Source organism: Fundulus heteroclitus, chromosome 3 (assembly GCF_011125445.2).
Source record: "Fundulus heteroclitus isolate FHET01 chromosome 3, MU-UCD_Fhet_4.1, whole genome shotgun sequence".
NCBI lineage: Eukaryota > Metazoa > Chordata > Actinopteri > Cyprinodontiformes > Fundulidae > Fundulus > Fundulus heteroclitus.
The window spans coordinates 6,903,089-6,925,164 of record NC_046363.1 but is presented as its reverse complement, the minus strand read 5'-3'; the positions used below and the strand labels follow the sequence as shown (position 1 = coordinate 6,925,164).

At 45.1% G+C, this 22,076-nt stretch overlaps 2 protein-coding genes across 12 annotated transcripts in view; both read left to right on the top strand.

Moving 5' to 3' along the window:
• The window catches only part of ubr5 (ubiquitin protein ligase E3 component n-recognin 5), a 55,638-nt gene that overhangs the window by 32,461 nt on the left and 1,101 nt on the right, over window positions 1–22,076 (top strand). For 3 of the 11 annotated variants that reach the window (XM_021321469.2, XM_021321472.2, XM_021321471.2), the window contains 20 exons: window positions 16–284; window positions 1,190–1,401; window positions 1,515–1,748; window positions 1,831–1,904; window positions 1,985–2,157; window positions 2,585–2,698; window positions 4,656–4,873; window positions 4,979–5,099; window positions 6,253–6,625; window positions 6,798–6,885; window positions 7,260–7,404; window positions 7,996–8,126; window positions 8,228–8,288; window positions 8,396–8,577; window positions 8,658–8,742; window positions 8,821–8,976; window positions 9,151–9,264; window positions 9,371–9,515; window positions 9,627–9,712; window positions 11,331–11,543. In XM_021321469.2, the coding sequence (XP_021177144.2) occupies window positions 16–284; window positions 1,190–1,401; window positions 1,515–1,748; window positions 1,831–1,904; window positions 1,985–2,157; window positions 2,585–2,698; window positions 4,656–4,873; window positions 4,979–5,099; window positions 6,253–6,625; window positions 6,798–6,885; window positions 7,260–7,404; window positions 7,996–8,126; window positions 8,228–8,288; window positions 8,396–8,577; window positions 8,658–8,742; window positions 8,821–8,976; window positions 9,151–9,264; window positions 9,371–9,515; window positions 9,627–9,712; window positions 11,331–11,543 (3,194 nt within the window). Of the gene's footprint in view, window positions 1–15; window positions 285–1,189; window positions 1,402–1,514; window positions 1,749–1,830; window positions 1,905–1,984; window positions 2,158–2,584; window positions 2,699–4,655; window positions 4,874–4,978; window positions 5,100–6,252; window positions 6,626–6,797; window positions 6,886–7,259; window positions 7,405–7,995; window positions 8,127–8,227; window positions 8,289–8,395; window positions 8,578–8,657; window positions 8,743–8,820; window positions 8,977–9,150; window positions 9,265–9,370; window positions 9,516–9,626; window positions 9,713–11,330; window positions 12,067–22,076 lie in introns of those variants that run through there. The other 8 variants (XM_012872518.3, XM_021321474.2, XM_021321470.2 and 5 more) reach the window with 6 other exon arrangements.
• LOC118556085 (protein LYRIC-like) lies at window positions 12,790–19,920 on the top strand. Its single transcript, XM_036129313.1, has 13 exons — window positions 12,790–13,451; window positions 13,674–13,793; window positions 14,022–14,103; window positions 14,288–14,464; window positions 14,739–14,789; window positions 14,940–15,077; window positions 15,770–15,838; window positions 15,963–16,031; window positions 16,122–16,264; window positions 16,815–16,934; window positions 17,117–17,224; window positions 18,545–18,671; window positions 18,997–19,920. Exons 1-13 carry the CDS (start codon window positions 13,122–13,124, stop codon window positions 19,059–19,061), a joined length of 1,599 nt encoding a protein of 532 aa, XP_035985206.1. The 5' UTR covers window positions 12,790–13,121; the 3' UTR covers window positions 19,062–19,920.

Genomic DNA, 22,076 nt, shown 5'->3' with positions numbered 1-22,076 from the left:
GTGTCTGTCACACAGCGAGCTCCACCGGCCTGATCTACATCGACCCTACCAACCTGCGGCGCTCCAGCGCCATCAGCTCCAGCGCGGCGGCGGCGGCAGCAGCGCTGGAGGCCAGCAACACCAGCAGCTACCTGACGTCGGCCAGCAGCCTCGCCCGCGCCTACAGCATCGTCATCCGCCAGATATCGGACCTCATGAGTCTGATTCCCAAGTACAACCATCTGGTCTACTCGCAGTATCCCGCCGCCGTCAAGCTCTCCTACCAGGACGCGGTCAACCTGCAGGTGAAATAAATACGTTAAGATGCACGTCTTTATAGTTTGTGGGTTAAGTTTATAAGAAGACGTTCACAATGTAGAGAGCTTTACTAAGCCTAAAGCAGTTTGCATGTGACTTGTTTACCATCCTCAGGTGCGTTGTTGTTTTGTGGATGAATGATTTATTTATAAAGCAGGTTCTTCAAGTCACAGAGCACTGTAAAGGGAAAAAAAGTTATGCAATAGAAAAATAGGATCATGACAACAAGCATAAGTGAGATGAGATGCATCTAAACACTGACGCCAGCGTAGATGTTTTATTTTAGACGATTGCAGTGAATCAGGCAAACCCAGCGGAGGAGGAAGGAACGGCTGGGTCGTCTTTAGTTGGCGCTCTGCTGTGGGATATTTAGTGAGAGGATTGGACCGATAAACTGGTGCATGAGCGTTTACGGCTTTATATGTGAGGACTTGTATTTTAAAGGGATTTTTGAACTCCACAGGAAGGCAGCGTCATGATTAGAAACCAGGTTTTATGGTAACACTCGTTTGAATTTAACCCTGACTGTAGTATTCTCTGACTTATAAATGTTTACAACATGCTTTGTCTAGTCTGACCAGGGCATCTTAGTTGTTGAGGTGAGAAATGATTAAAGCAATGAAGAAGTTTTGGGATTCAGCAGATCTTCCAATAGGTCTGAGTTAGAAAATACTCCTTAACTATCGACAGCAAGGCGACAGGAAGCATTTTAGATGAGAGGCCAGGATGAGCCCAGATCACATGGCATATCTTTTATTAGTTATAGTTCTGAATTTTCTAGTTGCAGACTCTGTTTAATTCACCAGAGTGAAAGTTGTCATCCACCTTGATCTCCACCCACTACTTAATCGTTCGGGGTGGATTTTGACTGAGCTGATCTTTTCTCTGGCAGAATTATGTTGAAGAAAAGCTGATTCCCACTTGGAACTGGATGGTGTCCATCATGGACTCCACCGAGGCCCAGCTGCGCTACGGCTCGGCTCTGTCATCAGCGGGAGACCCCGGTCACCCCAGCCACCCGCTTCACGCCTCGCAGCACTCTGCTCGCCGAGAACGCATGACCGCCCGCGAGGAGGCCAGCCTCCGTACTCTGGAGGGAAGGAGGTACGCTTTCCAAGTGGATTTACCTCTTAAAATGTCTGCCTACCATTTAAATCGCCATCAAAAACTTGATTTTCCAAGTTTTTTATTTTATTTTTTTTATTAAATGTTTACAGGAGAGCAGCCACATTGTTGACTGCCCGTCAGGGCATGATGTCGGCGCGGGGAGACTTCCTGAACTACGCCTTGTCTCTGATGCGCTCCCACAACGACGAGCACTCAGACGTGCTCCCCGTCCTGGACGTGTGCTCGCTGAAACACGTGGCCTACGTCTTCCAGGCGCTCATTTACTGGATCAAGGCTATGAATCAGCAGACCACCCTGGACACGCCAGCCATGGATAGGAAAAGGTGAACTTGGACAGGGACTGGGAAAAGGATCACCCATGGTTTGACAATAAGTGGTTTTTCTCAATAATTTTTTTTCTCTCAGGAATCGAGAGATTTTGGAGCTTGGTTTGGACAACGAGGACTCTGAGCACGAGAACGACGAGGACACCAATCAAAGTAGGGGAGAAAACGAGCGAATCGTCGGTACAAACGACGACATGTACTCCGTTAATCAGTTAATCTCCGTTTGTACGCAGGCTCGACTCTGCAGGACAAGGACGAGGATTCGGTTCCAGCTGAAACGGGTCAGAACCACCCCTTCTTCCGCCGCTCCGACTCCATGACCTTCTTGGGCTGCATCCCACCCAACCCCTTCGACGTTCCTCTAGCAGAGGCCATCCCGCTGGCCGACCAGCCCCATCTGCTGCAGGTCAGCCTCGCAGACGTGAAGCGTGCCCTGACTCGTGTCCTTTAGGGCGGACGTAGAATCAGCTCAGCGCCTCACGCAGTTAGGCTGCAGGGACTAGCCTACATTGGAAGATGGCAGGAAGACTGAATTTGATTAAAAACGGTATATAAAGTTAATGCATGATGTTAAAGCTAGCCTTTTTTAACGGCCTTCAAGTTGGAATAAAACGGGCTGCAAAGAAGTTGGCGTTAGATTTTTATCATGGCCTGCAGCTACAGTGTGACCTATTTAATTCAGATGTTTGTCTACCCAAGGTTAGTTTACGCTGATGGCCAAAGAGAGCGCAGATCCGTTACCTACACTACCGAGTCCATGTTTGCCATTATACTGTGCATCTGGCAAAATGTTCTCCGTGGCTTTAACCCCGTTTTGGTTCTTCACCGAACAGCCAAATGCCAGAAAGGAGGATCTCTTTGGGCGTCCCTCTCAGGGCTTGTACTCTTCGTCTTACATGACAACCAAAGGCCTGGCTGAGACGAGCATGGATAGGAACTGCTTGGAGGTAAACCACGAGCTCCTCGGTCCCCCCGCCCTAACCCGTCACACCACTCAGCCTCTCTGGGCCAGCAGGCTCGCAGTGATGTTCTCTGTATGACTAGAACTGCATGAAATGTGGAGTTGAACAACCAGTGTGCGCATCGTCACCATCACCAAAGCACTGCAGTGTTGGGTTAGGCCGTTATCACAAGGACGGTGCATTTATGCTCCCCATGCCAGGGACATGTTTGGCTTAGATGGACTTCCTCTGCCTCTGATGCTAACATCTGATTTAGACTTTATTTACCAAAATGCTAACAAAGCTATACTAAGGTTGTAAAAGTTAAGCTTCCAAACCACTAAACGACTCCATCCTCCCACTCCTTTGCTGTTAAGTCACTTTAATGAGACGTCAGTGACAGTTTTCTCCAGCTGCGTGAAGCATTGTGCGACACAGGAAAAGAAACAGCCTACAATGGGGAGCGGGAGAATCTGTCAGCTGGTGGTAACTAGACTACTGCCTTTCATTTGCTTCTAAGAAGAACTGGGTGTTTTTAAAACAAACAAAAAAACCATGGACAGTCATGGTGTGGAAACTAGATCGCCATGATCTAAAACTACAGTTGGCATGTCTGCTTAGCACCTCACTGCGGGCTCGCTACCTCAGCGGATAACCCGCTACTCAACCAGCTAATATCAGCCTGGCACGCTTTACAGAGGAGTACGGAGAAAGGTACGACGTCGCTGACCAAAAGCTCAATACAGCCTCATTTAGCAGGGTCTTTTCTAGATGTATATTTAATTAATGGTTAGAATTCTTTTCTGTTTTTAACGAAAACAATTGGATTTTGTTGTAATTTTTTTTATTCTAATGTTTTATGATGCAGCAGTATTTTACTCACACTTCTCATGTCATTAGAATCTCATAGCAGCCCCTGCCTGGTGGGACCATGATGATAATGATGATGGGGGGGGGGGGGGGGGGGGGTTATTGTAACCAACATTTTCATCATAATTTTCAACAATAATAAAGCAACCACATTGTGCTAATATTGTCAGCCTTATGCATAACAGATTCCCAAAGTTCATTCCAACGATACCGGATCAGATTCCCGCTCTTTCCTTAAGAAGGGATGTATTTGAAGTCTTTTTATTTAAAAAGATTTACCGTATTTTTCCGACTATAAGTCACATTTCATAGTCGTCATAGTTCATAGTGTGGCTGATGCTTCGACTTAGTCAGATTGGACTTATATCAATTTTAAATGGTAATTCATACTGATGAACATGAACCAAGCAGTAAACACAACCCTGTGTAGCTCCAAGAGGACGCCCTGTAAAAATGTATTTAAACATTAACTTATAGACAACAAAGACTGAACTCATGTTTTAGGTTGTTTTGCGGTTTCAGCATGCATTCACACAGCGGGGCGTTGCGTGGTGCAGCTCGAAGGGACCAGACCGTGACAGAACCCTGTTATTGGGCTGTCTGTGAAGCTAATAGCAGCTAGCGCTAGCTTACAGGTCTGTTGTCCAGGCAGGTTACAACTTCACTGATGAACATCAGCTTTATGTTGCTCTGAAACATCCGTGTCGTACTGTTAGCTTAGCATGTAGCACCGTTAGGATCACAGTCTAATTTCAGCGAAATTAGACCGAAATACACTGAGAACCTTCCGGGTTGGAGTTTCTAGCTTATGCTGATTTACCCCATTCAGCCTCCCAGGTACGCTCCATATTATCCAGCCGGCTGTGGATGCAGCGGTGTTTTTGAATAAGTTGCCTTACCAGAGTAAATGTCAGTTTTTAGTCTCAGATTGTGTAAAATAAATGTCAAAATAGCTGCGACTTATAGTCCGGAGCGATTTATAATCTGAAACATACGGTAAACAAGGATATTGCAAGACATCTCATTGTCACTCTGTTATAAATATCAAATATGTGACGGTACTAAAGAAGAGCTCATCACTTTGCTCCAACAGATCCTGCCTACAAAGATGTCCTACACTGCCAACCTAAAAAATGTCATGAGCATGGAGAGTGGCCAGCGGAGCACTGAGCTCCAGGCTCTGGGAGATCAGGAGATGGAGACTTCCAAGCCGGGGCCGTCCCCCCACGACCTCGCCGCCCAGCTGAAGAGCAGCCTGCTGGCTGAGATCGGACTCACAGAGAGTGACGGTCCTCCTCTGCCATCCTTCAGGTAGCGGCACAGTCGTGGTGTGGCTCAGATTTACACACACACGCACAAGTCTAAAACTCCTAAATGTCTTTTTTTTTTTTTTTTTATCCCTCTCTTGCTGTCCAGACCTCAGTGCAGCTTCATGGGGATGATGATTTCACACGACATGCTGCTCGGCCGCTGGCGCCTGTCACTGGAGCTCTTTGGTCGCGTCTTCATGGAGGATGTAGGAGCTGAGCCTGGATCGGTAACTTCAGCTTCATATAAGCTCACCAGAAAAATGTCATGTACATCAATGATCTACGAGGAACATTGATGTTTTCAAGTGAAAACGAAACATGTTTTTGTCATTGAAGTAACAAAGCAGTAAGAGCAGGGTTGTCAAACATACGGCCCGCGGGCCAGTTCCGGCCCGCCGAACAGTTTAGTCCGGCCCGCTGGCTAAATGCATTATCATTGTTCAAAAAAAAAATCTGGCAATGTGGCAATAAGAATTAACTTGTCTTAATGCTAAAAAGAGCTCATCAGATTTGACTTTCACAAGTGGAGCAGTAGTGCTTTCGCCATAGTGCTCCGCTTGATTTATGAATGTGAATAGTTTTATTATGATTCATGTGGGGAATATGTCAAATTATATGGACACTACAATGGAAAAGTAGGAGAGGAAAGGAAGAACAATAAGATCAAAGGAAAAGCTGAAAGAAAGAGGAGATAAAAGGAACAGAATGATAAAAATAATTATTGAAAAAAACATGTAATGTACTTCGTTTAATTGAAAATCTGCAGTTCCTATATTGTCCACCAGGGGCGCTGTGTTTTAATCAGCAGATGGTAGCACTGAGCTTCAGATGTGGAAAATTGATTTTAAATAATTTCTTAATTTTTATCTGTTTGATGCATTTTGTCATGCAGGACAGTGTTTTTAAGTTCCAAAAAATGTGAATAAATGTTTTTTTTAACATTGTATAATCACTGTGATCAGTTCTTATGCATAATGCACTTAAGTAAATGTTTAACTGAGTAAAAGTATTGTTGAAATTGCACATACTTTTCTTAAGAATGCTGAGGTTATTCATAATATATTGTGTAAAAGTGAAATTCATTTAAATATAAAAATCAACAAAAAGTCCACTTTTATTAGTTCTATTTAATTTTGCAATGAGTTAACTCGTTTGACCCTCTTGAGATCAGATTAAGCTGTATGCCGCCCCTCAACCAAGATGAGTTTGACACCCCTGAGTAAGAGTAACCTTTCCGTGTCAAAGTGTTTCCTGATTCTACGTCTACCATCCGCCTCTCCATCAGCTGTGCGTGTGATGTTCTGTTGAAGGAGAGGCGGAGCTTCTCGCTACATTTTCCTAACGCCACTCCCGGTCACCATCCTCCTCTGCTCTTCCCAGATTCTCACCGAGTTGGGCGGTTTCGAGGTGAAGGAGTCCAAGTTCCGGCGGGAGATGGAGAAGCTGAGGAACCTTCAGTCCCGCGACCTGGCCCTGGAGGTGGACCGCGACCGCGACCAGCTCATCCAGCAGACCATGCGTCAGCTGAACGCACACTTCGGCAGGCGCTGCACGACCACGCCCATGGCCGTGCACCGCGTCAAGGTCACCTTCAAAGACGAGCCCGGAGAGGGCAGCGGCGTGGCCCGCAGCTTCTACACGGCCATCGCGCTGGCCCTGCTCTCCAACGACAAGCTGCCCAACCTGGACTGTGTTCAGAGCGTCAGCAAGGGCATGCAGGCCAGCAGTACGTGTCATCACGATTACAATTCAAGTATGACAATACATAGAAACTATTGCATATTATAGAACATAATATTCTTCTAACAGTGGTGCTTCAGTCATGCTCAAAATAGTTGATTGTGAAATGACTGTCAATAGATTGTTGGACAACAAAACACTTTTATTTATTTTGTTTGTCCTTTTTTTTTTTTTTTAACCCTCAGATCTGATGCAACGGTTGAGAAACAGAGACCGGGAAAGAGAGCGGAGGAGTGGAGGACTTCGAGCGGGATCTCGGCGAGACCGAGACAGGTATGATCCGCCATGAAGGAAGGAAGGACGTAGAAATGCGGCCATGTTGTCTAGTTTCTGATCCCCAGTCTTTGTGACCTGCTGATTCTGGTGTTTGGGAACAAATCCTTCCTTTTGTCTTTCTGAAAACACAATCATTTACAATTGACTTTAGTAGCAGAGGTTGATCTCTAAAAGCCTGGCCGCTGTGTTTAGTGTAGTGTAGCTCCTTACCTACCAGCCTGGCAGCGTTCCACTTACGGTGCCAGGGACTTATTAAGCTGAAGATCTAATGATTCCCGTCATAATCTTCTGGCTGTACCATCCTCTTTTCGTTACTTTTAGTAAAACCTTTGAGCGTCTGATCTTGAAAGTGAATCGTTCCCCTTCCACAGGGATTCAAGAAGGCAGCTGTCGATAGATACCAGGCCGTTCAGGCCTTCGTCAGAGGGGAACCCCAGCGACGAGCCGGACCCTCTGCCCGCACACAGACAGGCCCTCGGAGAACGCCTCTACCCACGAGTTCACGCAATGCAGCCGGTATGAAACTGTTCATCCTGTAGACCAGGGGTCTGCAACGTTTACAGTCTAAAGAGCCGTTTTGCCTACAGTCCACTTGAATTAAACTTGTTCTGAGCCGCAAATATTGGGTGGGTTTTGAAAAAAAGAGAAGTTATAATTTGTGAAAAAGATCTACTGTAGGGAATATGTTGTCATTGTTAAAGAAACGCCATTTTATGTCTATTTTGAGGTTTGAAAAAATAGGATGAATGGGATGTTATTTGTAGATGAAAAAAAAAATCATAGTTTCCAACATAATGAAAAAATATTGATTTAAAATTAAATATTACTGGCACTGTTAGCATCATTCTGTTGTGAAAATTAAAAGCAATTAGTCCAAGAAAAAGTTGCTAAAACCTGTATTTATTTTCATTACTACATTTAAATACCGTAATAAAAATATAATTTGTAGCCAAAGTTATTAAGATCCACTGTGGAAGGTCCAAAGAGCCACTTGCGGCTCCAGAGCCACAGGTTGCAGACCCCTGTTGTAAACTGAAGTATGGGTTCTGATCAGTGATCGGTGCGATCGGGTGTTGTAATTCTGGGCCAATGGTCTCGTCTCCACAGGCGTTTGCCAGTAAAATCACAGGCATGTTGCTGGAGCTGTCTCCTGCTCAGCTGCTGCTGCTCCTGGCTAGCGAGGATTCCCTGCGAGCGCGGGTGGAAGAAGCCATGGAGCTTCTCATTGCACATGGAAGGTAAATCTCCCCCTCCACGGGGGCGTAGACGTGAAGTAGCACAGACGCAGCATGTGATTTGGACCATTTAACCAAACCAATCTCAAACCGCTCTTGTTTAGGGAAAATGGTGCAGACAGCATCCTGGATCTGGGTCTTCCTGAAGCTACTGAAAAAGCACAGGTAAGCATTCATATTCCTTTTTTTTTTTTTTTTTTAGGTAATTGTTTTCCTTTAACGATCTCTTATTGAAACGTACGTTTCTTACTCTGTTTTTTATCTGGTTTTAGCAGCAGGATAATCGTAAGCGCCACGGTTCAACTCGCAGCGTGGTTGACATGGAGCTCGACGACGCTGACGATGGCGATGACAACGCTCCCCTTTTCTACCAGCCTGGCAAACGAGGCTTTTACGCCCCTCGGCCGGGCAAAAACACAGAGGCCAGGCTCAACTGCTTCAGGAATATCGGGCGGTAAGAGAACAAAACACGGCGTAGTTGGTCAAATAAAAGGATAGAGCTTGTAATAAGTTGCAGCTTTTGTTTCTCTGCAGAATACTGGGGCTCTGCTTGCTGCAGAATGAACTCTGTCCGATCACACTGAACAGACACGTGATTAAAGTGCTGCTTGGCAGAAAGGTAAAATGTTTGTAGCTGCTGCACACCGCTTGTTCTCCTGAACGGAGCCATCTAAGGGTGTGATCTCCGTGTCTGCAGGTGAACTGGCACGACTTTGCCTTCTTTGACCCGGTCATGTACGAGAGCCTGCGGCAGCTGATCCGCCATTCGCAGGCAGGGGAGGCAGATGCCGTGTTCGCCGCCATGGATCTGGCCTTCGCTATTGACCTCTGCAAGGAGGAGGGGGCCGGACAGGTATCAGTTGTTGATTTATTTCATTTTTTTTTTAACACATTTTAAGCCCTCCTTTAAATTTAGCCACGGCTGAACAGCCTGGAAAACAATTTGAAAAGCCCGTCTGAGTCGTGCCCCTAAAAACCATTTCAATAAAGGTTTCTGAGGTCATTGATTGTGTTTTGTGCTGTTTAGGTTGAGCTTCTGTCAGGTGGGGTCAACATGCCAGTAACTCCACATAATGTCTACGAGTACGTGAGGAAATATGCAGAGCACAGAATGCTGGTGGTGGCTGAGCAGCCTCTCCATGTAAGTCCCACACTCAATGTTTGGTTTTGTGGCTAAAGGCTGCGTGATTTCCCCCCTCTCCCCTCCCCAAAATATATATTTAGTGTGATTTTTGTTTCTTTCAAAGGCGATGAGGAAAGGCTTGCTGGACGTTCTCCCTAAGAACGCCCTGGAGGACTTAACGGCCGAAGACTTCAGGCTGCTGGTTAACGGCTGCGGAGAAGTCAACGTCCAGATGCTGATCAGCTTCACTTCATTCAACGATGAATCAGGTCTCTTACTCGGAACAGTCCATATTAAACCTGGCTCCACTTAGACCACGATTACCTTGTTGTTCCACTTTCTGCTGCAGTATACTAAGCAAACACTTGTTGGTCTTACAGGGGAAAACGCAGATAAACTACTCCAGTTCAAACGGTGGTTTTGGTCCATAGTAGAAAAGATGAGCATGACTGAGAGGCAAGATCTGGTGAGTTCCTATCATCTTTCCTGGAGCAAAACAGGAGCTTTTTACCAACGCAGCACGTTGTTTCTTTTGGATCAATAAGATATGATTGAAAGGGGACATATCATGCAAAATCACCCGTTTCTTTTTAGCTCTTAACTACATGTTGTATACTTGGAGTCTCTTGGATTGCAGTGAAGTTGAATTTAGTCTGTCCAGGTACTGCGTGGATACCTTCATACCTGTTTGGGTGTATTGCACAATTAAACAAATGTACACAAAAATGTCAAGATTTGCACAGTAGCATAACGTTAGTACCCATAAAGCCCAATGTATCCCATTTATGTGTAAGAAAATAAGTAAATTTTTGGGCTTGGTTGCTCTTTAAAGAGACGGCACCAAAACGAGTTGGGCTCAGACGCACCTCAGATCAGGGACAAAAGAGAGGCTGTGGGGCAACAGTGATGAGGAACTCACACCAAAGCACTGCAGTTCCACTTCATATCGACCACAACCCAATGATGTAAATGTGAAAAGGAAAGATTTAAAAGCATGACACGTCACCTTTAATGTCAGATTTTCTTTGCTGAAATAAACGGGTTCCCTGTTTTGTTGTTGTTGTAAAACTAACATAAGTAATATTGCTGTATAAGTGAAGAAGATGATGCTAAAGGAGATCAGGAGCTTGATAAAGTGGAGCAAATTAACTCAAACGTATTGTTTCTGCATCACAAGTGAGCTTTCATTAACGGCGTGTTCAGCTTTACCAGATGTTTTCTGTGACCAATAAGTAAATCTATCGTGCTTCTAACAGTTTGCATAAATCTTGTATATACAGTTGTCAAAATAACAGCAGTGTGCTGAAAAAGAGATTAGAGCTCTAAATGATCTTTAATATCTGTAGACACAGATGCATCGAGAGCGAAACATGACGAGAAATGTTTCTATTTATCAAGCTTCAGAAAATGAGAAGAAGAGAATAGTAGGCAGTTCAAAAAGAGCAGTCGAATTGCTTCGAGTTTGAACTTTTCCTGACTCATTGAACTCTGTAGTTGTGTAAGCAGTGTTTGTGAGAAGCAGCTCCACATCTGCGGTGCACAGAGTCGGCCGACACCTCGTATCGCAGCTCCGCACCACTGGACTGCATTCCCCAATTTGTCTGCTTTTCTTGATTTCTACGGCGCGTTTGATGTCACCCCACTGAACCAGCCCACTCAAAACAGCTTTTTAATCTCCTGCTGTGTTTCTCCCTCTTCTGAGAGTTTTGGTTCCGATTGTAACGTCAAAACACCCGCAGGCGTATTGTTACAGATCGGGCCTGCCAAAACGGAGTTTCGTCTATCTGACGACGAGACCATTTAGTTTTTAAATCAACCAAGTAATCCGTCTTCTACAGCTGAATCCTCTGAAACTTTTTTTTTTTGATATTCTTTGTAAGTAGACTTGCCCTCCATTTAAAAGAATCTGAGCACTCAATCATAGAAGTTTAATGAAAAAAACCTTGACACTTAATATTTTTCCTGGACACGTTTTGCTTTTTACCAGCAGGAAGCCAAGTCCACATGAACTTGTGCGTTACCGGTTATTGTTCTAAAAGCAGGGAGAAGTCTGCGTGATGTAATAACACGTGTTTGCTCCTCAGGTGTACTTCTGGACGTCCAGCCCCTCTCTGCCAGCCAGCGAGGAAGGCTTCCAGCCAATGCCCTCCATCACCATCCGGCCTCCAGACGACCAGCACCTGCCCACGGCCAACACCTGCATCTCGCGTCTCTACGTGCCACTCTACTCTTCGAAACAGATCCTTAAACAGAAACTCCTGCTAGCCATTAAGACCAAGAATTTTGGTTTTGTGTAGAGGTTCAAGATAAAGTTGGAATTAAAGGTTTACCGTTGTTAATATTTACCTAGTTCCATTTTTGTAGATTCATTTTTTTTTTTTGTCCAGTTTCATGAAATTCAACATATGGTCTCTGTCTCCCCATCAGTTAATATTTGTTTGTGTTGTGAACACAAACTGCATATTTTTATTTGAATTTTTCTGGTTTCTGTTTTTTTTTTCTTTTGTGGTAACGAAGAGGTCCATAACATTCCTGCATTGGCACTGTAAAATGTAAAGCCCACCACTCTGTTCTATTGGCTTAAACCTTTGATTCCCAGGAACTGGGTCTGCCAGGAAGCTGTCAGCCGAAAAATTCTAGCCAAAGATGACAGCAGTAGACATATTAAAAAGACAAACAGACACACTGTGGTTCCAATTATTTTTTTTTTCCTTCCCTATAAAAGTACTATCTCTGACAGATCACTGCTGCCTTTGTGGAGAGTTTTTTTTCTTGTACAGGGGGAGTAGGGAATTTCAAAATAAACTTGGATGTAAATAAGTTGTCTATTGTCTTCATTTTTTATTTTTTTAATAGGTTGCATTACATGTTGATGTTTTCTCATAATTTGGAGTTTATTGACTTTCAGCTTTTCAGCTAATTTAGAATGGCCATTTATTTCATTCTAACTTTTTTCCACATCACAAAAAAACCTTAAACAACAACATTGAACGACAACCACATGATTTGAAACTGAATATGTAGAAATCTTGGATTATTGGAAAGTTGTTTTTATCCTTTTTTCTTTCTTTTTTTTTTTTACCGTACCAATCAGGTCGCTGCACTGTCCCATTCGTCAACATCTGTTGTGGCCTGTTTCTAGCCATCGAGCAGGTGCTCATGATACATTTTCTTTAGCGGGACAAGTCAATTAATAAAACAGGAAATGTATACAGCGCGTTGTATACATTTCCTATGCAGATCAGGGGGTATGGAAAATGAATTAGTTTAATGATCAGCTAATTTAGTACAGCTGAGTAGTTGGACTGATGCATCCTAATGGCACGAATGAAGGACTTGCCTCTTGCAAATCTTTCCCTGCTCCTTTCTATAGAAACGTTTTAGTGGTGTGTGTGTGTGTGTGTGTGTGTGTGTGTATGTATGTGTATTTGAAGCGATATCTGACACGTATTCCCTTTTTTGGGGTTGCAGTAACGGACTGCTGCCACTCGTAGATGCGACGAACAGCCCGAGTTGTTGATTTTCCCACCGCCTTGAACGTCGCATTTCTCCTCCAGTCATAACGGAGCTATATGAGGTGAACTTGCTGCACGCGCGGTCACATCCCATATATTGTGCTGCCCAGCTTAGTGGTCCATAATCTAATAATGCTCGCTGCTGGTTTAGCGGCCAGTTAGCACACCTAGTTAGTCTCGGCAGCGTGCTCGGCCTTCTGCGGGGTACCCATCTCGGGCCGATGCTGCTGGCTGATGATTTCATTGTTTGCCATCATGTCGGGGTCGTTCCGTTATTTTTAGCTAGCGTCGCTTGCTAGCTCGGCGAGTAGCGGTGAGCGCGGCGTGAATAATCGGTGTGTTGTCTGAATAAAAGGAGGCATGGAGCAGTGGCAGGACGCGGCCTCCCAGCAGCTCGGGCTGCTCTCGGGCCGTCTGACCGAGCTGTTGACCAAAGGCCTGGGGTGGCTCCGCTCCGAGCTCGGCGTGGACCTGGGGCTGAAGCCCGAGCTCATTCCGCCATGGGTAATCCTGCTGGCGGCGTGCAGCGGGCTGCTGCTGATGGTCGCCCTGTGGGCCTCGCTCTGTCGGACTGTTTTCAGAAGGCGTCCCGCTGCGAGCCCCCTGGACGACGGACTCGAGGGGAAACGCGGAGCCGCCAAGCCCCTGAAAGCAGAGGAGCCGAAGAAAAAGAAGAAGAAGGCAGAGAAGGTGGGTGACTGGCTGTTAGCGGGGCTAGTTGACAGGCTAGCGCCGCGGTGACAGATGCTGCCAATGTGGCGGCTAACGGGGGCTAGCCTCTGTTAGCCGGGGAGGGACTGGGCTCAATGTCGGAGCGTTTAGTTTTCCACCGAAAGGCAATCGGGATTTTTTATTTTTTTACTTTTACGGCATTCTTTCTGATCTCACTCCCGATCTTTTCCACGTTCCCAGAAAGCGCAGCCGAACGGGAGAGCCGTCGCTGAAGCGCAGGAGGGAGGCACGGCGTGCGAGGACAGAGTGCCACATCAGCAGGCAGCGCCGGCGCAGGGCACGACCGACAAGCTCGCTGAGGTAATTCTGAATGGGCCTGATCTCTCTGCCCGATCACACAGCCGCTCATCTCTGGTGCCTCTTCACAGAAACCCCAAAGAGAAGTGAAATATGCTCCTTATGAACATTTACAGATTCACAGCCGGGGCTTTTCTGTGCTCTTCACAACAACATCCCTCTTTGACAGCCCCTCTGTTCCCCTTATGGTAAACTGTGCAATCTAACCCTGTTCATGTTGCACCTCTGCAGACGAAGAAGTCCAAAAAGAAGGCCAAGGCGGCTGCGAAGGAGACCAAGGCGGCCTCTGGAGATGGCAAAGAGCCCGAAGAAGGTGAAGCAGCTCAAGTTAACCGGCGACCAATGGGTGCCCTCTGTAGGATTTGGTTTGCTTTCACCTTTTTTTTAAAAAAATGACAATCCTTCAGCTGGTTGCCAGCAGGTCTGAACCGCGGTGTCCGTCTACATCCTAGTGGCTTCCCTTTTAATAGAAAGTGGTGTGTGTGTGTGTGTTTCAGGCACGTGGGAGACCAAGGTTAGCAACAAGGAGAAACGTGAGCAGCGCAAGAAAGATAAGAACTCCAGCGACGGCTCGGCCAGCCCTAGAGGAGGGGAGACACCTGTGAACGCCCCCCCGGAGCAGCCCAAGGCCCCCGCGGCCCCGCCCGCGCCTGCCGGCCAGAAGAAGAAGAAAGGTTACTTTTCAGATGGCTTTTTATTTTTATTTAAGATCTCCCTGCGTACACTTGGCATAATCAAACCCTAAGTGTAGCCTTAGAAGGGTGGTACTTTTTTCTTTCTGTTGTTGTTATTGCTTCTCCCCGGTCTCTTGTTGATGAGGCGTACTAAAAATATAAGCACCGTGGGAATTAAGTCTTCCCAGAGCTTTCCCTGAAGTATGTTTGCCTTCCGTCTGTGAAAACAGCCCCTCGCGGCATTTATTGACCTTCTTCTTTCCTGTATTCTCAGGAGAATCTGGCAAAGTGAAGGCGGAGAAGGCCGAAGCTGTTGTCTCTCAAGGTAACTGCCAGCCGGATCGCCTCAGGTCGACCTCCTATCGATCCGTCAGCGAGGCCGGCGGTGCCGTGGTGTAGGAGCGTACGCAGCGTGTCATCTGTTCGCCCTCTTATTTTGAAATGTCTTGTTTTTTTTCTTTCCCTTCGCTGTTAGCTAACAGCATCGTGGTGCCAGAGGCGGCGGCTCCGGCTGACGTGGCAGCCAAGGTTGCGCCGCAGAGCGCCGCTCCAAAGACGAGCTCCTGGACGACCCCGAGGCCGCCGGCTTCGCTCTGGAGACCAGCCGTTGATGGTAACGGCGTGTTTGTTTGTTTTTTAGTTATTCCTTTGTCTGGATATGTACGAGACTAAGACCTGTGATCACAATGAAATGCTAAATGGTGTAAGTCGTGTTTCAAATGGAGACGGGAAACACTTCTTTTGAGGTTTCCTGTGCTAGACCAAACCAAAAAGTGAAATGTTGCATTTTGTTTAACGTTTGTAGAAATATCTGGAAGGTTTCATAGACCTTTGTGTTCCGTTGCCCTCCTCCTTCGTCTGGAGAAATCCAACCATCAGCCCTCAGAAGGCACCTAGCGGGTAAACGGGCGTAGGGTGACTCCCTAGGGCGTAGGGAAAACAACTTTTTATCACCTTTTTCCCCCCCAGACGGTTGTAAATACTCTGGAACACCACTTTTCTCCTACTTCTCAATTATGTGTTGTCTTCTGAGAAAGCACAGAGTGGTTTCCAGCTCCCTATGCTCCCCTTCACTGCCCGTCATGGATAGAAGCGCCCGCCAGGGTCATTGTCCTGGAATCAACTCCCAAAGCGGGGAGTTGTGAGTCTGCGCTGGAGCAGCCTCCCTGGGGGGCTGGCGTTAGCTGAAAGTTGACCCGTACGGTCCAGCAAAAGATAAAACGCTCGGCTCAGATGTTGTTTGGACCAATGGGTGACCGTGTTGCGCTGCAGTGTTACTAGATGTGTGAAACGTGTGTGTTTCAGAGTCATGGGCTGCGCCAGTACCCTCAGCAGATCTCAATCTGGTGCCTCTAACCGGACTTGGAGTTGCTCGTAAGTTTTGGTTGCTTTTTTTTTTTTTTTTTTTTTTGTTAATTAACGGGACTCACCACTAGATGGCACAGTCCTCCAAGGCATATTTAGCTCCACTCATCTGAGCGACTGGTTGTGTTTGTAGAGGCCCAACCAGTGAGCGACCTGTCCTGGCTCAGTCAGCCCAGAGTGGACGATGAGTGGTCTGGACTCAGTATGCAGTACTTTTTTTTTTAAAGCGTCTCTGTTGAACTAGTGTAGCATCCTGGTTCTCATGCAGCTGCTCAACGTCTGTGTTTTCCAGATGGCGGTTCCGCCGACCCCAGCTCCGACTGGAACGCCCCCTCTGAAGCCTGGGGCAACTATGAGGAGCCCACCCCTGAGCCTCCTCCGGCTCAGGAGCTGCCCCGCCCCGAGGCAGCCAAGGTTAATCTGATTGGAGCAGCTGTAAGTCCAACCAGGCTTCTTATTAGCGTTTTCATGATGGAGGTTAACTGTAAGTAGTGAATTATCAACCATTTCACGTTTCTGCCCTGTTGAAAATGTATGTTTTTGGGGTTTTATGTGATTAAACAAACACAATATGATAATGAAGAGGATGGAGAATGATACCTGGGTTTTTAATATATATATTTTTATATATAAAGACCTGAAAAGTGCAATGGGCGGTTGTGTTCAGCCTCCTTTGCTCTGATAAGCCTAGAGTAAATTTGCCATCGTAGTAATACACCTGAAATAAAGTAGTCAAGTTTAAAGCATTGTCACTCCACACTTTTCAGATTTTTAGCTGGAAAAACATTTATTATTTTCCACTACTGTTTTTATTGGTCTGTCAGAAACACATGCGCCATTAAAAATTTTCAATATTAGAAAAGGTTCCCGTACCTTCGTATGTATACTTTTCATAGCGTTGGCTTTGCTTATATGCTTGCATTTAGTACAAGTTTGTATTAAATGTCCTCTTTTGCTTCTCGTTTGTCCCTTTCATGGTTCACAGGAGGAAAATGAAGACGACATGAAGGACATGGCTGACTCCACTGCTGATGGAGCCGCTAAAACTAAAAAGAAGAAAAAGAAGAAGAAGAAAACCCCGGAGGAGGGAGGGTCACCTGGCCAGGTGAGGATGGGAACCCAGCACTAAGGGCGGCTGAGTTTTCTTTTTTGGAGATTAACGAAGCTTTAGGGTCATTTCAGCTGCAACCATGAAAATAACTAAACGGTCATTGAGCTCCTTTCTGCTTGAATTCCTACCGTTCCCAACTAGTTTTAATCCCCCCCCTCCGTCTGTGTTCTGTGAAGGTGGAGGAACCGGAGAAGGAGGCGGCACCTGCCCCTTCAGCGAAGAAGCAGCCACCTGCTCAGGAGAACGCTGCTGCCGTCCAGCCCGTCAAAGCAGCTCCTGCGGAGGTCAGTGGGGCCAAGGGGCAGGAGGAAACCCAGGGTCCGCTAGGCCGTATTCATGGTCCAGTAGGGCTGGACGATAATTCAATAACAATATATATCGATCGATAGACGTGTGGCGCGATAGAAAAAAATAGGGACGATAAAAATTCGATAGAGAGTTTTCCTTCCTTCCTTTCATCCTATCATATTAGTTGATGCTACAGTCACTACTTCCTCTCGACCAATCGTAATCGCGGACCCAGGCACGCCGTCACAAAGCGGCGTGCCACTCTTGATCCGTGATATAAAGTTCCGGGACGCAAGTTTTTCTCTAACAGCGCTCCCTAAATTGTGCAACTAACGCAGAATCAGTGCAAAATGAGCTGCAGTCTGCGTCCTTACACACCACAACCTCGGACCTCAGTCCTGCGTCAGCCTCTCAATTATGAAACCTGAGGAGAAACTAGTGTACTATACCCACCTAAATAGGCTATTTTATTTATTTATTTGGTATATTTATTTTGGTCATTTTACTGCTCACTTTAGTTTATTCTTTGTCATTATTTAATAACATAACTCGGGTCTCTTAAGTTATTTTTCTTTAAAAAAAAATCTGTTATGGTTAAAAAAGTTGGTTAAATAAAGATTTAATTGGAATTTTTTTTTTAATTAAAATTAAATCATTTAGCAATATCATAAAATGTCCAGGCAGAGCTGCTCATAAAATATGGTTTTAAATATTTTCAATAATTATCAATCAATATGCATTTTATTTATTTATTTATTTTTTTATCAATAAGCTTTTTTTCTAATCGTCCAGTCCTATGGTCCAGTCCTGCCTAAGCCTCTCTGGGTTGTACCAAAGAGTTGTAGCGTTTCTCTGACTCCATCTAAACACAGAAGTTGCTTTGGAGCCTAATCTCACTCTTATGTTGTATTAGTTTTCCTCCCAGTCATCCAGCTGTGAAGGACAGAGGTAGTAAACTCAAATGTGCTGGGATCCAAAGTCCGATCCTACTTCTTTTGGAGCCAGTCTCTCCATCGTGCTAGAGATGGTCGATCTAGATCAGTCAGAGGAGCCCTGGTGCTAATGTGTGTGCTCCATATGCACCGCGTCACCTTATGTTGCCAATTTCCAGTCAGATCTTTGACCTGCTGATACAGACTTAAGCTGATTACGATTCCTGTATAAGAACTTTAATTTATGACAAAATAAGTTAAACGGGATTAGCTTTCCCCGACCACCCTAGCAATCACAAGCAGATTATTTGGTGCCCATTTACTGTGTTCTCCATCTTTTCTCCTACAAAGATGTGAACATTTTTCTCTTCCTTCTCTGAGCAGGCGAGAGGAGACCGACCAGTGAAGGACTCGATATCCCAGAAACCCCCTGTCACACAAGTGCCACAGAAGCCGACTGAAGGAGAGCCCGCTGCCAAGCAGAACAACCTTCCTGCTCCAACACAGCAAAGTAAGACCATGGCCGCTATTTGGGTGAAAACCTGTTTTTGCTTATCCCTGCAGGATAGTCACACCTCTTCTTCTATATAAAAATCTTAAACCGGGTTAACCGATCGTCAGTGTAGTCAACCAAAAAGCTTTCGGCAAAATAGAACCTTGTAAATTAGGCTAATTTAGGGTCATTTGGTCAAGACAGAGTACAATCAAACACCTTTTGAAAGAACACGTTCGTTTAAATCTGCAAATAAAGCGAGAAAAACGACAATACAAAGAACAATAGAAAATAACTTTGATTGGGTGCCTGATGTGAGGTATTCTTTGCCCTGTTTCCACAGAAAAAACCGAGGAGAGCCAAGTGCCCAAAGCAGCGAAGAAGAAGAAGGCAAGGAGAGAGACATGAGACACCCCCGTATGCAAGAGACTTCATATCCTGTTTATGCAACCCTCCCCCCCCCCTCTTCCTTTGACTGGGATTTGGAACGACGGTTGCTGTTGATGGACTTTACCAGAATAATAAAAAAAAAGAAATGTCTGAAAATGAAACGGCTTTTTCTACACATGGTGTGTGCCAGTTGATGGGTCCTTGAAAACTGAAATGTAATGCAGTGCAATCTAATGTGATGAGGTGTTAATGATTTCTGCGTTTGATCTTCTGATAATGTCCTCTAATTCCACTGAATCAAATAACTGAAGGAGCTGTACTGTAGTCCTTAGACCTGTAGAAAAATACTGCTAAAGTTTAGAAATTTGTGGTGGTGGTGGCGGTGGATGGCGACTGGTGTTTACTGTGTAGAGAATAACGCTGGTGCAGCGCTGGGCCCAAAGGATGAACTGGCCTCCTTTTAACTCGCTCTGATGTTGAACTCAGACTAACCGTTGGAGCTCTACAAGCTGTAAACTATTGTGATTTAAACGAGCCTCGTCCGGCACCCAAAAGGGACTCACGTAGGCTCTCTTTATTCTTTGTGTTTTTCTTTTTCTTCTGTGATTCTACAAAAAGAAAAAAAAAATGCCATCACCTCTGCCCGTCCTTTTCGTCTCGTCTGTTTGGCTGCTCTGTGTCTCTCGCTGTTTTTCAGCCGCAGCCTCCTGGGAGCCTCTGATGTCGCCGCTGTCGTCATCATCGGCCTCTCTCGTTTCTTCGTTTTCCACCTCTGCTTGATTCAGAAGTCCTCAGAATCTTTTTGTAAAACCTGTTTGTAATAAAAGAAAAGCTAAAGCCATATGTAAAAAGACTAAATAAAGGCCAGTTTTTCTATCTGGGGTCTGATTCCTTACTGATAAATATATGTTGCAACTTGGCTCTACGGCTGTACTCAAAATCCCTGTAGCTTTTTATTTCACCTGCAATATTTGTTCCAAATCAAAATATGAAAAGTCAGGAAAAGGGAATATCTGGCTGTTCCAGAAAATATCACCATTTTCCGTTACAAACGCCCAACTTTTACAGTATAAACTGGATAATGCAGTGCTTCCTGAGCTACTAATTAAAAGCGTAACCTCTGAGGAGCATGGAGTTGTCGCGGATCTGTTTAAACAATGTGCAAAACAGCAGCGGCAACACCTGCTGCCAGCGTCCTTAGATAAGGGCCCCAGTTTGACACTGAAGTTACATTTAATAATACAACTAGAATCGGCTGCATGCATGTCATCAGTCTTGGATCTGCTGGTTTTCTAATAACTCTTCCAAACCTGTCGGGTATTTACCTAGTCTGGTGTAACTTGGATTGAACTGGTTAGAATGTTTTAATAAAAAAAAATAAAAAAAAACTTTAATGGCAAAACTCGCGGCTTTATATGAAGAAAATAACAGGTTAAAATTTGGAATTTAATCCGCTGGGCCACTTTCTCGAAATCACGCGTTACATCATGGGATTTGAGTCCATCTCCTCTCGGGTGTTTATCACCGGCAGGAGCGAGCGCGACCTTGCAGTCTCCTCTAGACAGCGCACATTAACAGGTAGTTCACCGGAAGTAGCGCTTCAACATAAGTTTTTGCGAAGGTCGTTAACAGATGAAGGCTTCAAACTGCTTAGGTTCTCCTGTAGCTAGTCTTTGCCGTTAATTTTAGCATAAAAATTATTCTGTTAGGCACAATAAATGATGGGTAAAAGAAAAAGGTCTGACAGTATCTGAGGGCTACAATCAGATAAGGTATGTTGGTAAATAATTATAGTATCTACATTTACAGTCCTCATAATGTGGAACATAGATTTGTAAATGCAAATGCAGATTGGTAATATTGCGTTAAGTGCCTGACTCAAGGCACATTGACGTGCCCAGAGAGGAGCATGTCCCAAATGTACCTATGACTTTCTAAGAGCACAATGACCACACTTCCCAGTAATCCTTGGGAAAAATTTATAATTTTGCTTAATCTAATATTTAACTGAATAAGTTAGTTTAATTTAGCTAAGTATTTCATCAGGTATTGTCACATTTAACATTTTTCTTGTTATGATATAGTCTAAGTCTCACAAAATATGGCTGTTAATTGTAAAGTATGGAACTAAGGCCCATACGCCTGCCTTTAGTTTTACTATAGTTATATTACATTTGCTTGGTAAATTCGAATGAAGATTCAGAGCTAATAAGCTCCAACATCCATAAATAACGAGTAGTTTAATTATTTTTTAGTAAAAAAACATCCCTCCCAAAAAATATATATATATGGATTTCCGCCGTGTTGGATTTTGAGATTGGTCAGAAACGTAATTTCTCGCACAATCAAGTATGATGACCTAGGGTCCTTTATGTTAATATTCCTAATTCAACATAAGAAATTTTCTGCTTCTTAATGAAGTTGACAACTATTCCTTTAACTGATAGTGGGAAGAAATCACACTTAACTGAAGGGAGTCTAAGTGCTGGTGCTGAAACACAATTTATAAATGTTTTTCCAGATGCTGGTGCTTAAAAAAAAGTCTTTCTCCACTAAAGTTGTATTTATACAATTTAAAACACTCACGATTCGAATTGCGCTTTCTGCCGCAACGCGAAATCGAGCTTTTAATTTGAAATCGGCATTTCGCGCTTCCGCCTCAGACGTTCGGGCAGCTTGACGCAGCTGCGCTTTAATCCTCTCAGAGGCGATCAGTAAACAGCGGACAGACGCTGCAGCGGGTGGCTCTCCGTCTCGTCGTTTCTCGGACCAGACTCGGCGCTCAGCGGACGTGCATCGGGAACATCGTGGGGACCCGCGGGTAATGTGGACAGACAAGAAGATGACGTCCCCGTGGGACCCTGGTACTCCACAAGCTGCTGCCTGTGCTTCCATGTGCGCACAGGAACCATCATCCTGGGGGTCTGGTACATGGTGAGCATCTGCCCTGTCACCCGTTGCTTCCCATGTAGACCAATTATGAAACGAGCGCATCAGAGGGAGCACCATATGGCCTCAGTGAGGACGTCAGGT